The following is a 16,708-nucleotide window of genomic DNA, read 5'->3' on the forward strand; positions in this document are numbered from 1 at the left end:
ACAAATCGAGACACATGACTAGTTAGACAGCCAACCATAAGAGCATGATGTATGAATAAATCCACATATTGCACACACATGTCAGTGAGTGTTTGATTTCAGCTCAGATCATCCCAGCCTGTGTTTAAGCTGTCAATAATATTTAAAAGGCATGGTTCTGGTTAGGGACAGCTCATGTGGAAATTGTAGCCATCGCTGTATTTCATTTATGATTTCATAAAGGCAGTCATTGTATACAGACAATAAGTGGTGCTTTAAATTATGTCACAAACTGATAACAGAACACATCTGCCTCTTATATGCTAGCTTACTATAGAGCTGCTGTATCATCGATTTCAGTGCACAGAAGAGAGATTATCTCCTACCTGAATGTAAACTATCAGTATTCAGCATTGCACAAATTAGGTCTCCACATATGCTGTGTGCTTGCCATATTGCATTGTGTAGTGTTTGAGTATATTAGATTCCAGAGGACATATTTGTTTAGGCATTTCATTAACTCAAGGTGAGCTGCCGCTAATGCTATCTTGAAGCAGCGGGGCCCACACTGGTTTCTTATCAGGCGAACCAGCTGATGGTAGAAGTCAACCACAATTACTCACAGGGGCGGGGTCGGGTGTAATTAAGTGCAGCCTATTCATGTGATCTGGGGAAGATTTATGACTTAATTATTGTCCAAACTGCCCAGTGCCCACTGCAACCAGGCTACCAGGGACTTAGCTGCTCCACTGGGCCATGGTGTGAAAAGCACTGGTGCAGAGCCAGGTGGGACTGCCAGAATGTGTCAGGGACACCAGCGAGCCAAATGTAGCCACTACACTGTTGACTTAAGGACAGTGACACCAGCTATTAAAGGCACAGACTCATTCTGTTCGGTCCAGTGGGACATTCACGCCAACAGCTTTCTGGTTGATTATATCAGCTTTTATTTCAGGCACATTTTAATCTCTGTGACTTTCTAATGAAAATAACTGCAATCAATTCAATGAAATCTACTTGAAGCAAATTACATGCATCACAATTAAAATGACTGTAGAATGAAAAATCGGAGATGGGCATGGAAGGAGAAACCCAATCACATCCCATCAATGCTACACATCTCAATGTGTTGATTCAGCTGCAGAAGAGACTTCAAGTTCTTTGCAATTAGGTGGAAAGAATATGAGCGTAAATAAGTTGGACCATAGCATGGTCCTATGTCTTAAATAGAAACACCTGTAAGACTGTCTGTGGTTATCAAATCACATTTTATTCTAGAAAACAAACTTATTTAAATTTCAAAAGTACACTATGCTTAGTGGTGGTGATGCTGAAGTAGCTGTGATGCAGTTCCTATGTGGGCTTCCAAAATCATAAAAAAAAAGTTGTTTACTTGTGAAGAAGATGTTGCTAAACTCCACATATGATGAACTTCTGTTGGTTGCGCAGCTTATTTTTTTTAATAGTATTTTAGCTTAACTTCTGTTTGATGTTATTCCCAGTTGGCCTACAAAAATGTCAACCCTGCAGCAGACAATCAGACATGGACAAAGTCCATACAAATGCATATACTTTCTGCAGTTAACATTTTAAAGATGTCTCTGCTAAGAAATACTGTATTATTTTTACAGTTAGTGCAGCAACAACAGCTGTCAGGCTGTTATATTATCTGCAAGCCTCAGCTGTAAATACACCAGCACCGGAGAGATGCAAATTAAAAGATAAAGTGACTGATAGACAGATAGACAGGGACCACCAGTAAACATGGCGTTCCGTGTGACAGTGACAGAAGGTGTTAGGAAGGGCGCATATGGTTGGTGCTAGTGTAGGTCAGCCAGGCAGACAGACAGGAGGCCTCAGCATGCACCTGGAGCTCAGTACTGACAGAACCTTGAGAGAAGGCTGCTCTGGTAGCCAGCCAGCCAGCCAGCCACCCCACACATGCACCCAATTCATGGTACTGTTGATATCGAGCAGGCTGTTTACAGAAAGGAGCTCTGCAGCAGAGCGAGAGCGAGATGGGCTTGCTGATAAAGTGTGTGTGTGGTAAGGAGTCTGCAGGGCTGACAGTGAGGTTCATCAGATGACTTTAAATAACCTATGCATGCGATATGAATTTAATTAAGAGTCCCCAGAAGAGATTTAGCACATGGATTGTCAAAATTAGTTAACTAATTGATCTTGTTCATAAATCATTCAGTAGCCATGTGACTTTTCTTGCTGGGTACATTATGTGGATCTCTTCTCTCAGGATGTGATCTGCCCGTGCACAGGAGGAGGAATAGAAAATGCACATGGCCTGCATAAGAATCTAGGTTAAAAGGCCATGATCTCTTAGCCCAGTGGGCTGTAAAAGAGAACATAATGTGAATGTACAATTAATTATCGTTGAGTGCATTAGCTCCTCACTGAAATGCCTAAAGAAATGACCGTGCTTTAACGCAGTCATTTATTTACTCTTTACATCCAAAAGCATGATGCTGCTGATAATTAACAAAAGATAATAAATAAAGGTTATGAAGCAAAAAGGTGTCATGACCCAATCAGCGCTGCATTTTTGAATTTATTAATTTTTCTATAAACTTTATGGACTTAACTTCACCAATTAAGCAAATGGATCTGTGATAAAAAACAATACTGAAGCGCTCCGCCTGTGTCTCTTTCTCCTTGGTCTCCTTTTTTTCTTTTTTTTCTTCCACACCCATTCTGTTTGCCAAACACGCGCACTTTCCTGTCGACACATATATTAAATATTCCTTTGAAGGCGGCTGCAGAACAGAGTTGTCATTGTCTGTGCGACTGTCTTGCCACTGTCTGGAGTTTCTGGTTTGAACACGACAAGCTGCTCCCCCCCCCCCCCCCCCCCCCGCTCTGACTCACATGTCACTAATACCTCTCATTTTTTTAATGTAGTCCCGATTCGCTCACACAGATGATTTTCATCATGCTATCTGCACCCGTCATCATCCCCTCTAAGGTTTTTATGTGTAAATTGGGGGCAAGAACTTTATAAGCAGAGATGATCTTTTATAATCCTTGCTAGTGTGGTGGCAGCAGCCTCATGCTGTGTTGATAAGGATGACTAGGACAAAGTTAAGCAAAAAGTCATTGCTGCTCTGTGAAATAGAACTGGAGCAGATGTTATATATTTGATTTCCAAGTCTTGTTTATGTCATTGGAGCTGCATTAGCTGCATAAGCATTAGTTAAACTTAAGTCCTCGATATTCATTTGAATTAGCATGAATCAGAACATTGTTTAAAATAATGTCAAGAAATTGGCAGCTCCAGATGTCAGATTTTTGTTGTACTTTTTTCTTCATTGAGTGGAGTAAAACTGAACCGTGGGAATCCATCAAAACAACATTCTACTTTTTATGCACTATCAATGAAGCTTGATAAAACTAAAAATGTCTTTTTGTTCTGCTGCCCAAATTAGAGGAAAAAGATGGCTGCAGAACTCACTCGCCTTTCCACCATTGTATTGACATGCACTCTGCGGTCTGTGGAGTTTTTCTCCTCATGGATGCCAGCTTGGAAGATGTTTAAATGCAGAAAAGCAGCTTTCTGATTAAACCAATTCCCTCCAGAACTGTGTGAGTCAGAACCTTCATTCCACAACCCTGTGGCTGACAGCTCCAACACTGTGTCTGTTCTGTCTGAATCAGCCCGGAAAGCCTGGAGGACCACAGTAGATCCGTGGACTTTTGGAATTGCATTGTTAAAATCATTGAGATTGAGAGTCTTAAAAGACACACTTTGAAATCCTTATTGTATTATAAGAACCTTATTGGGAACCATTGGGTGTTTTTCCTGTGCAGGAACTTGGGGCATGCACAAGAACCGGCTCTGCTAATCAGCCCCCTTTAACCTGTGTGTTCCTATTGTGATGCAATAATCCAGAGTCGATGGTATACTTTTTAAACATGTCTTTTTTAATGACACAATTTCACCCCTGGAACTTCCACATAGCAGCTGGCAAACTGAGTAAAAACAACACATAGAACACATTATTAAAAGAAGACCACAGGTGTGAAAACAAACCTGGCCGTGGTTCCTGGTTCATGCAGTGGAAAAACATCTATTGTCATTGAGCTCCATTGCTTATCTTTTATAAAGACTGAGGCATTCTCTGACTTCTGTGGATCCACCAACACTACTTCACCACAGAACCATACTTTTGTAATAGAATAAATGCCTAATTTCCTCAGAAATATTGTCTCCACATACACTAATCTTGGTTGCATTTACCACATCTGCAGATTTGTCGGGTTGACTTAGATTTAAACCCCTAACCTCTGCAAGCATCTGAAAACTCGTCAAACCCCCGAAGTGCCTATTTTAGAATAAGCTTATGGTGTGTATATGAGTGTATTATAGTCCCCAATCTTTTCCAGTGCAGATGGTTTAAAGCTTGATGAACTGAAATCTCACTTTTGTAGCTTTACTGCACTGGAAAATCTTTATAGATGTAAAACCCACAATCCTTTGCAGCTGGGGAAACAGGGCAGGCTGCCAGTATGCTAAAAGTACATGCAAATATGGGCCTCTCCCTTTAAGACATCTCGACGTGCCGCTCATAAATGGACGGCAGTTGCAGAGTGTGGAGGCAGTGGCAGCCTGTTTGGGAGACTGCCTGGTAGAGGACCAGCTGGTTTGGGCCCTCTGGGAGAGATTGCTCTGCGGGGAAACTGATTTTTACAATGAAAAGGAAAAGGGATTTACGAGCCCTGACCTGTTCTGGCTACCTCCCCCATCTTCTCCAAATCATAGCATTGCTCTCTGTACCAGAACGTCTAATCAAATCAGAGCCACATGGCTGCAGACACTCTGGGATGTAAGAAAGATGCAGATAAAAAGGCCTCAAACATATACTTTCTCAGAAGCATGTGATTCATGTGCAGTTTTTTTTTAACCCTTTTTTCTACTCTGCATTTTTTTAACAACTGCTCAGTTAGCTTACTGTTATGTTGATTACTCTTATTTGTTTCTAAAATGATATGATGTACAAAATTTATGACATTACAAAATTGCCAAAAATTAGTCTATGGGTTTTTAATATATTCTAAAGTTGATGAGTCATCCTGCACTAAGGGGTCTATACTGATTTTAAATCCAATATAAGCCTGGAATCTGCATCTCTTGTTTATGGACCCCAGGAACTCAGGGCTGGCACGACTGTTTTAAGGAACTCACTCATCAGCTGTTTGGCGTTTATGTTCACATTTATGTTGTAGGATCCACTGGGTTTGCAAGGTGACTGTATAAATCAATACATCAATTTTTCTTGACTCGATTTGTGCTGTAATAAGCTGAGCAAAGCCTCCATCTCATTCTGAATTCCATCTGTTCTTTGTTTGTTCAGCTGTGTTTTCGTCTTTGATGTCAGTTGTCTTTTCTTTAACTGCAGTTTTAACTGATTTTCAGTATACTCAGCTACCCTAAGCCTACTTTCCCCTTAAAGAGATCCTGCATGCGAGGTTCCTGCCTAAACCAGCATCTTAGTTCCTGCAGTTGAAAAACACCTATGCTTCTTATTCATGTTGAGCTGGCAGCTACAAAAAGATGAAAAATGAAAGATGTAATGTCTTCAATGGCTTCCTGTTTTTTTTTTGTTTGTTTGTTTTTTGTTCTTTTTATTATACTTTAATAGTCCCAGAAGGGAACTGCTAGCAAGTAGTGCCACACACCAGTAAGTGCACTGGAGGCAATGCGGGTAAAGTGCCTTGCCCAAGGACACACAACTAGGGAGGAGTTGGGATTGAACCACCAACCTTCTGGTTATTGGACAACCCTGCTCTACCACTGAGCCACTGCTGCCCCCACTTTTTTTTACAGAAAACCTCTGTCCTTGCTGAGACAAATAGCACTCTGCTAGCTGTTTCATGGCAGCATTAAGTCCCCCTTCATTCCTGGACATCTGAACATGAGAACCTAAGACAGACCCTCCTGTGCTGCCATCCATCCACACTGGTCTCACTTCACCAGCCGTGCTTAATGAAGATGCCCATCATGTAGTAGCAAGCCAAACAGTAGAAGTGCATGCAGCACATTCCTGGAGAAGGAGATGTTCAAAGAGGCGGAGTGGAAAAGCCCACCAAAAGAGTGCAACATAATAAAAAGATTACAGGGGCATAAATTAATTGGACGGATGAAAGCCTCTCTTATGTGAGTGTGTCCATGTGTGTGTATTAGCAGAAGCATACCCCATTAAAACATTGGATTTAAATGAGTGGAAAGATCCCTGTAAACTCCCATCTTTAATTGATTAGCGAAGTCACTAAGTGTTCAAACACACACAGTAAAACATCTATTAGGGATGTTGAGCGAAACAGAGCCTTTGTGTTCTGTGTTGTTGGGCCAAGGCCAGAGTGTCATGCTAGAATAGACTCCAAAGCACCGTGTTTCATATCAGATCCCAGGCGGAGTAATAATGTGGGGTCTGAAACATAATTCTCTGACAACAGCTGGGGCCTCCCATCTTCTCACAATTAAGAAATAGGATATCCCCTTCTCGTAGGGTCCCCAGCATATTTATTATTTGATTTGATTGTCTGATTATCTCTGAGCTTATTTACAATATATATACTTATATATTAAAGAGATTGCAGTGTAGTCAGTTCATAGTTGAATTGAAGGCAAAATATACTTCTATAGTTTCTTTAGTTTGGATAAAATAAACATTTTAAAATATTAAATCGGCTAGCACTAGCCCTCCTCTGTCGGCGCTCTCACTCCTCTGTGGTACATGGGAAACTCGTAAAATTCCCCCAGTTACTTTGTGCCATTTATCTTTCCAATTCAGCCATCTAATTTAATTATATGAACTTACAATCCCTGTCTTTGTCATTATAACTGCTTCATTAGTTTTAAGAACATGAACAGAGCGTTCATTGAGAAAACCTCCTGTATATATAAGCGTCTAGTGAAAGTGCAGCTCACCCACTTTGAAGAACTTGATCTCTCTTGACGTGGACTTGGCCCACTTTGTATAAATGACAGGGAAACGTTCTCACGTCTTTGTTTTTAATTTCTAATTGTCTTTAATGGCTTACAATCCACATGATTTCAAAATAATTATTGTAACAACAAGGAGAATGGCTTGAAACAACTACGGCATGTATTTAGTGGCATAACTCAGTGACTGATGTTGACACAATGGAAACCAAGTGTTTACTCAACCCGTTAAATTACAGATCAAGTTGTGGAACTAAAAAAAAAATGCTAGGTACACTTGAAGATTTGGAGCACAATGGAGACTTGTAGATTTGGAGTATATAAATTAGATGTATGAAAATGGTTTTCATATGTGAATCAGTGCTGTAGGCCTCGCTGCTATGAAGCCGTTGACTTGGCATACCGCTGCATTCCACAGTCAATTGGTGGAACGTCAGCTTAGCTCGAAAATGCGTGTACTGACTTGACTTGGAATACGCTGCACAGCTGGATCTCTGTTTTAAATATATTTCTATTTTCTCTACAAGCCTAATGTTAAAGCCTAACACTTTTTACCTCAAACAGACATGTCTTCCTTTAACTTAATCTCAGTTTGTTTTCAGTTACACCAACCCTTATCAGTTTCTCGAGCCCAGACATGGCGACTGCCACTCGGCCCGTCTGGAGGTTTGTCCTTTAGCAGAAGAAAACCGCAGTGTTCTCCTCCAACAGCTTTTCATGTTGGCATGTGTCCATCCCCTGTACATGAATACATGAACTGCCTTTGTTTCTCCGGCCTCTGTATCAGGTTACTAGGCATGGCTGTGCCGTGTGTTTAATGGAAATGCTATGCAGGAAAAGGCCATGTGGCAGTCTTGAATATATGTACATCCGTAATGGGATACTCGTGAGTTCCCCTTAGAGTAACTGTTTGCCTTATTAGGCTGTCGTCTTGTGACTGCAAACAAACTAAGGAGTACTTGGAGATGGAAGACATTCCTGAGACTGATGTCCTGACTGGGTACTGTATACATTACTGTACCTCTGCCTCTGGGATTGGAGCATGATATACGTGCGTTGCAGAGTCACGGGCCATCACCTTGTGAAGTGCTTTTGCTGAGATGGAATACAGACCCTCAATTTATTATCTTCTGGCAGCAGCACATGAGCACACACTTGACCATCGCTGTTTATATGGGACATCATAATTTGTTGTGTTAGATGGATGCTTCTGTTTTGGTCAGAGGACATGTGAGGCTTTGCTGATTAGCTGATGAGAATGAGTAAGGTTATAAAAGAGACTTTTTATTGGTCTGTTACACACTTTATTTTCTCCCCTGCTACAGGACAATAGGTGCAAGTAAGTGTTTCCTAACATGGGCTGCAGATAAATAACAAAGTCGTTCAGAATATGTAAAGCCACACACAGGCAGACTCTTACATTATAGAGGCGTGGCAGTTGTAGTTTTCCAGTCAGTGGATTTTCCGCCGAGAACGCGTGCCGGCGGAGAGACTGACTTTATTGCTGGGACTCAGGGGAGCCACTGTGTTGCATGCTGGGGGGCTCTGTGTGTGTGCAGCACAGGCCTGTAGGGGATGAGCGTGGGGCTTGGTGTCCATAAATCTAAGCCAGCAGCACCCCTCCTCCTTCTCTGACACCTCGACCCACCCAACCCTTTTATACACACACTCGCAGGCCTGCAGGCCTCGCCAGGCTGCCCAGACAGAGCTTTTTATCTTCCACTTCTCATAGCTTTACACTGACCCGCAGCACCCTGAACTAATCATAATGGCTGTTGGATGACTGGAGGTGATCACGCCCTCCTTTGACCTGACAGAATTTTAGGTCACTAGGCTGAGTAAGGCTATGGTGGACCACCCATGAAGTCATGTTGTCCTAAAGTGAGTCTTGCGTGTCCTCAGAAATACAGGAATACAATCAAGTATAATTATTTTTATACAGGATAATTGCGGTGTTTCTACATGTCTGTCATATCTTTTCATTTTTGGGGTGTAAATAATAATACATTTGAGGTTAGTGCAGTATGTAGCAAGAACATTTTACCATGAATCATCAAACCTGTGTAGGAGTCCCACCCAAAGACTGCATATAACTCTGTGTCCATAAGTGTCCACAATGTCAACCTACATGGAAGGCTTCAGCTGTCACCGTGTTGGCAGCATCATAGTCCACCTAAACTCCCAATACAGGCAAAGAGGTGAAAGGGGCTGAGGCAGGCAGGCACATAATTATAAGTTCATACAGTATTGAAATGAATGTGTTATTCAGTTGTCTTAAAAAAAGGGAACTTATCAATGTAGACTGAACTTATTGCTGCTGGAGTCCATGACAGCGCGCTCCCTGGAAGATTCTCTTTAAAGTCTTTATAGCCTGAGGTTCAGGTGGTAGAAGGGTTGTCCACTAACTGTGAACCCATTGGGCACGACACCTAGGCCCTAAGTTGTTCCCAGTGGTTGCACCATTGGTGTGTGCTTGTATGTGTTTCACCATCTACATCTCACTCATGTTCACACCTTTGTCCTCATGCTGCAGCTCGTTTCCTGAGAGATTTCTGTTGCATGTTGGACATGTCCTGTCAGACACATGTCAGTGGAAGAAACAAGCACTTTCAGTAAACTGTTGTGATTACAGTGCAGCTGTTGGTTGTGTGGTTGCTGGTTGTAGTGTTTTTGCTTTTTGCTGATTCCAGAACATCTTTATTTTTATTATTCATAATCAAAAAGAAGAAATAACCCTTTAAATAACATGCTACAACACAGAGTTTTGTAAACACCCATGAAAGGCCAAAAACAAATATCAATTGCAAGTTAAGTACTGCTCACCGTCACATAATTTACTGTCTGCTGTTTAACAATGATGGCTTTTAATATTTACCAAAAGTATATTTCACATTGGAACCAATAATTACACAGCATGCTATGAAAATAATTTTAACCTATAATGTGATCTGTGAGGCAACCCTAATATTTTTAATTAAAAAATTCTGGCAGTGATTTAACACACAAAACAGGTGGGTTGAAATAAACATAAACTGGATACAGCTGTCGTGTGGAGGACACAAAGAGATGTTGTGTAGCATTTCTGTGGCTCTTGTGTTTGTTGGGTTTGTTGAATGTGCTCTCTTTGTGTTATACAAGGTGGTCTGGTGATTTTAAAGTGATTTATTTGCAGAAGGTGTTTTGTCATCAACTGTATGACACGTGTAAATTAATCCCATGAATGTTACACTTGATACTGGAAAGTCCCATGTGGTTTCGCTGGTGTTGTGACTTGCTGAAAGACTCTCTAACAGGGGAGTGCAGTATATTATATAGGTTTTATGGGCTTACACCTTTGCAGAACCCAGTGTTTGGCTGTGAGATTAAAGACGCTGTAAATTTCTCCGAGCGTGACTGTGGAAGTGGTGGCGATTGATTTGCTTCATGCTTAACATGCTGTTGTTGTCTCTGTCCACAGCTCCGTCCACTGTGTCCATAATGCATCAGGTCAGCCGTACTGTGGGCAGCATGACCCTGTCCTGGTCCCAGCCAGACCAGCCCAACGGAGTCATCCTGGACTATGAGCTGCTGTATTATGAAAAGGTACAATTCATGTTTTATCCTAGCCTCTCACTGATCCATATAACTCCTCCTCCTTTTGCTGTATATTTAAATTCAAAATCTCCTCATGCTTGTTCGCATAACAGCAGATCCTAGGAGGCATGTAGCTGGAGCTTCTGAGCATTGCTTAGAACTTCTGCTCATTCTCTTTCAATTATAATCACGGTCAGTCACTGGGAAAGGAAACCACGCTCAGCCCTGCAGTAGGGCCGCTGGGGATTGATGCGCAGAGACTTGCGGTTGAAACAATGGTACACTGACTGCTGTAAAAATAGTTTTTAAGGGGCGAGCTCCTCCGCATCAGCATTCTTTCTCACAAGAACACTCACAATCATAAATGTGTGCTGATTCAACCAAAGTGATCTCTTAAAGCAGAACAACCTCACAGACACATGTTTGACTGTGCACATATACACAGTATTTGTCAGGCTTTCGTTCTACTTTTGAGTGTAATTCCCTTTTCTGACACTGCTGGAGAGAGCTGTCAAAACAATTGTCCTGGCCCCCGCCGTGTGCGCCGAGCAGTGTGTTGATGGGAGAAGCTAAAAGAGTCTCAGACTCAGCTCTCAAAACCTGTCAGCGTTCTGGAGAGGAGGAGCATGGCAGTGAGCAGCTCTGAACATCAGAAGGAAGCGGCTCAGTGAAGCCTGCCTGACCTGAAACTGCCATCAATTCTACCTTCTTAACTGCAGCTGGTGGATGTGTGCCTTTCAGAGCCATGCTATTTTATCTCACATTATGCTTTTTGTGGTGGGAAATTATTCATATTAGTTCTACTGAGGTTACTTTGGATGTTTTTAAAATAAATGTAGAGATGTCATGAGATATCTTACAGCTGCCTCTGCTGCAAATAATTCAGATACAGTATAAATGTAGATGGTTTAACCCTCTAAACCTCATGCAGTTTCTGCAATCTGACCTCCTGTCACATTTTAAGTTAGCATGGGCTATTATTATATATTATATTATTAGGGCCCGAGCACGAAACGTGCGAGAGCCCTATTGAAACCCTAGGGATTATTATTTTATTTATTTATTTATTTTTTTCCCCCTGTGATCACATTTTTGGGGGCTTTAACATGCCCCAAAACTCACCAAACTTGGTGGAAAAATTTTGAAATTTGCTGACTATTGAAACGCTCATGGGAAAATGACTCTATAGCGCCCCCTAACGCGTAGCCCCTCTGGCCAGGATCATGAAAATTGGCACACACATATATCATCCCAAGACACACAAAAAAGTCTCTTGGACCCCCCCCCTCTAAACCCAACAGGAAGTCCGCCATTTTGAAGTTTGCAGCCATTTTTGGCGATTTCTGACCCTCCTACAAAACAATTAAAACTTGCAGATCAGGAAAAAGAAAAACTGAATTTTTTAAGACTGCTGGTCACAAGTCAGCAAGAAATGCATTCTGGAAAAAAGAAATCACTTCCTACTGTCAAGATCCAGCATGTCATTTATTTATAAATGATATCCTTTGCTCCAATTGCTTTATAATTACTAATATGTGATTTTTGACCTTCTCCCAGGACCAATCAGAGTATAACTCCACCACCATCAGGAGCCAGACCAACACGGCGGTCATCCATGGCCTCAAGCCAGGAAGCATCTACGTGTTCCAGGTCCGGGCCCGCACCGTCGCCGGGTTTGGACGCTACAGTGGCAAACTGTACTTCCAGACCATGACTGAGGGTGAGAATTCAGCCAATGTTCACCAGAGCACGCAGGGTTGTTATCACCTCTCATGCGTGGCCCATCGACACACACCATGCAGTGTAATGTGGATTCAGACAGCTGCGGGAATAAGAGGGGAGCATGCAGAGTAAAAAGTTCTTCAGAATTACTATGGCTTAAAATCATATTCCTATTTTCATCACCATCAAAATTTATTGTGTCATACAAACATCCCACAGGTAAAGAAACATTTCTTGCCAAAGATTTTTTTCCTGTTTTCCACTGTGGGCCCTTTAAGTCAAGTACAAGGTTGTAGTTGTCTTATCTTTGTACTCTGACACGACTGGGAGAAGAAGGAACATTCAGTAAACATCAGTCAAGTAGGTTAATGTTAGAGTCAGGCCGGGTTTTCCCCTCTGAACATCTCATTTCCTTCAGCCTGCAGTGCCCAGGGCCATCATTAGCCTGAACTTTCAGACAAACATCCTTGATGTTGCCAGTGCCACACGCACAGATCCCAGCGCAGATACACCGAACTGACTCGTAATTGTAAATATTGTGTAAACTAAAGTACATAAAAGGCTTGGGTTTTCATTTTTTCATAGAAAAAAATCATTTATGCTTCAAGAAGACGCAGATTTAAAGAAGTGTTTTTATGAGATAGCTCTTGCATTGCACGCTAGCTGTATGCCTGTATCTGATTAAAATGTAGTTTTTGTAGGATATTTTTTTCATTGATTTTTAAAGCTTGTGACTTTCTGCAAAGTGAAATGATGCTTACCTTCTTCTCATTGAAAATCAGATTTGAGTGTAAAATTTAATTTATCAGTCTGTAGGCCAGCAATGTAAGGGTATGCTCAGTGGTATTTTAGGCCATTTTCTGTAAAATGAAAAAAAAAATGTTAATGGCTGTCATTTTGTTTTCCAGTGAAATGCTTTTCTGTTTTGTTTTGTTTTTTTATGTCCCTCCCTCGACCTGCAGAGCAGGCATAACCAGCCAACCAACCACGTTTTAGCTTCATATTATATACATACAGAAATTTGTAAACATACAGGAAAAAGTTACTAATATTCAACTTTATTGGGAAATTAGTAAATTAGTAAGTTAAAACCAAGCATGGCTCAGATAAAAAAAATTTTTTGCCTTATTTTATTTTACAATTTTGCAGATATTGAAATCAAATTTTTATAATAAAATCTGTTAGAATTCCTATTTTGACACATTTGTATGTAGTAAGTAATAGTAAAACTCATACTACATCTAATTAAAGGCAAAACACATTATATTAATTATATATAAATAGCAGGGTCTCCACCTTTTCAGTCACTTGTACTCACTTTATTTCTGAAAGTTGGAGTACTAGTTAAGGATGTAACACTTAACCAGGCCTACCCACACTAAAAAAAATGTCAACAGTTAATATTGATATTAATATTTAATATTAATCATTAAAATTGGAACTATGGTACTGTTGTAAATAAAAGTTTCATTAGATGCCTTCATAGTTTATCTTATAACTGTTGGTACACATTCATTAATTAGTTATGTCTGCTACAGAAACATTTACATTACATGGTTTTAAAAATCATTTATTAAACATCAACTGCTACATTGAATGAAATATTAGTGCTTTACAGAAGCAGCTCTGGAGAACTCACTGACCAGTGTAGACTGTGTGGCTGATATTTCGAGGTTATGTGTTGTTTGTGGTGCTCTGGAGCAGACTCTGGCTCCCTCTCCGTGTGCCCATTCGGTTTCCTATTCTTGGCTGGCTCTACTGTCTGGGTCTGACCCAAACATGCTCTCTCTCTCCTCACTTCACACACTATCTGCCAGATGATTTGTCCATATCTGCATTCAGTGTGCTTTGGAAAATGGTCCACACAGCCAGTCAAGATGCCAAGATGCTCATTGGTTCACCCAGCCGTATGTCTGTCTGTCACCCATTGCTCTCTCCATATGCAGTGGCTCAGATGCTTGCCCATATGTTTCGGCTTGTGACTCTGCATGTGTGTGTGTGCGTGTGTGTGCATGGCACTGTGTTTATCTATGTGTTTCCTCTCTCTATAGAGGAGTACAACACCAGCATTCAGGAGAAGCTGCCTCTCATCATCGGCTCGGCAGCTGCTGGTTTGGTGTTCCTCATCGCTGTGGTTGTCATCATCATCGTCTGTAACCGGTGAGTCAGTCCTGATGCAGCCCTTATATAACTGTCCTCTGCATTCAATACGGACACTTCTTCCTTTTAGTTATTGTGTTTTTATCAGAGAAGTTACGTGAGGTCTGATTCGTAGAGATATAAAATGTCGTGCGATCAAATATATTAATTCTCAATAAATTCCAGTCTGTCAGCAGTGGTGATATATAAACGTCAGCATCTTTAAAATTAAAGTTCTGCAGATGCTTCTGCTCAATGGGCATCAAAAGTTTATAAGGTTTGGATTTCAGTTCCCACCAGAGCCACGCTATTAAACGTGTAAGTCAGCACCTGCACAATGTTTTGATTTGCAGGAGATAAATTTCAGAACATGTGTATATTTTTCCCGCAGATTTCCCCCAGTGCTTTTATGAGACGGTAGACAGGCAGTTTTGCATGCATTGAATCGCCGACATAGCACACATTAATGTTATTCCAAAAAAAAAAGAACTTTAAATATGGCACATTTCCAGGTGTGAAAACATACTGAATATTTTACATGTGCTTTGCCTCGATTCACGTGTTCTGTATAAAGTCATATGTGGCCGGGGGACTGAGCTGGCACAGGTAACAGAGTCTGTGGTGAAAACTTTTACAAAGAAAACTCTTAGACTTTGGCTACTTGGAACAAATATGGATGCAGTTTGCAGAGCAGCAGCTGCAGCTCTTCCATTATGATCAATGAATCAGACATGAGAGCGGCATATAAGAGGTACCAATATGCCATGTCAATCTAAAGTTATGCTACTCTTTTGAGTCATAGAATGTATAGAAAGTAGCTATATTTTATATTGTCCTCTTTGTATTAAACTAGTCTTTGGTGCTTTTATCACTTTGTATTTATTTTAACAGTTGGCAGTTGTTCAATCCCACAGAGAGGCCTAGTTGTGCCCCTCCTGATGGACCACCATGGGACTATTTTGGAAAATAAATATGTAATTTAGATAGCATCCACAGCCAAAATTCACACAGGTGATGGCATTGTAGGCATGTCTTTAATTTTACCCACATTGCTCTATATATCATATTTATGGTTTTATCTGTTTTTTTATTCTACAAATTAAGTCCCATATCTTTCACTGTGGGTCCAGAAACTAAAGACACAACACAAGCCTAAAACAGAAGCTCTGCAAGACACACAATCCTGCAGAGTACGAAGTAAAAACACATCTGCTCTGCAAACAGTCTGCATATGTTACATGTTCAATGAAGCCAAAGCTTTAACTTATGTTGTCTCAGTGTCCTTATTATGATGTGCCTATACTATATGCATCGCACAACTAACAAGAACAGTCCATGTAAATGAAGATTCACTTACTAAGTATTTATAAATACAGACTGCCTCCTCATTCAGATATGAAGCTTGCCACATGCTATCAAAGTGGTGTAAAGACGTCTTTTTCTGTGCAGCAAAAGCACAAAAAAAATCAAATCTTTCTACCCACTATGTCCAGGCATAGCAGGTGTATCTTCAGTGTAGGTAGACCTGGGGCTGTTTGATCTCTGTCTCCCACCCTCCCTGCTCCCCGTCTTTGAACCAGAGCTAGAGTTCTTTGTCTTTCCCCCAGGAGGCGTGGCTTTGACAGGGCTGATTCAGAATACACAGACAAGCTGCAGCACTACACCAGCGGCCACAGTGAGTAACACACCAACACTCCTCTCTGCTTGATTCCTCCTGCAGCACCAGACACACCTGTCTCCATGACTACCATGTCACACAGTCTAATCTCCATGGCTATCATTCAGCCCTATGCTCACACACACACACACACACACATACGCGCACACCTGTCTCCATGGCTACCACCTTGCATGCTGGTGTCCTTGGCTGCGGCCCTGCGCAGCACTGCTTTATTTGCCCCCCACCACACACTTTACGAGCAATCTCGCCTGTTGTTTGACTCTGCTCAGCCAGAGCTGGGACTTAACCACATCAAAACCAGCGTTCAAGTGTGTGTTCTGTGCATCACATTTCATAGTTAACTAAATCCATTGTGCTGGAAATAGGTCAGTCTTCTCTTACGTTAAGGCCATTAGCATGCTAATGCACACGAGTCATTTGCCATTGTTAAAAAATTCAAAAGCTTTGCTGAATGAATGGAATTACTCAATGATTTTCTTCCCTCATACAGTACAGTAGCACGGAGCTTAAATGACAATAATGCAGAGATAAATCTGTGAGAAGTAATTTCACTCCAGCTCCCTCAAAGATATAGAAGCTAATCTGTCTGCCTGATTTAAGAAATAGAGAGAGAGAGATTGGTTTCCATCTTTCGTTTATGACCCCTTCTTAATTTGTTT

General features: G+C 41.2%; 1 protein-coding gene across 3 annotated transcripts in view; it reads left to right on the forward strand.

The window, feature by feature from the left end:
- The window catches only part of ephb2b (eph receptor B2b), a 115,846-nt gene that overhangs the window by 88,744 nt on the left and 10,394 nt on the right, over positions 1 to 16,708 (forward strand). For 2 of the 3 annotated variants that reach the window (XM_028405031.1, XM_028405027.1), the window contains exons 6-9: positions 10,392 to 10,516; positions 12,065 to 12,227; positions 14,281 to 14,389; positions 15,976 to 16,043. In XM_028405031.1, the coding sequence (XP_028260832.1) occupies positions 10,392 to 10,516; positions 12,065 to 12,227; positions 14,281 to 14,389; positions 15,976 to 16,043 (465 nt within the window). The remainder of the gene's footprint in view (positions 1 to 10,391; positions 10,517 to 12,064; positions 12,228 to 14,280; positions 14,390 to 15,975; positions 16,044 to 16,708) is intronic. The other variant, XM_028405030.1, reaches the window with a different exon arrangement.

This window comes from Parambassis ranga, chromosome 5, assembly GCF_900634625.1.
Source record: "Parambassis ranga chromosome 5, fParRan2.1, whole genome shotgun sequence".
Classification (NCBI taxonomy): Eukaryota; Metazoa; Chordata; class Actinopteri; family Ambassidae; genus Parambassis; species Parambassis ranga.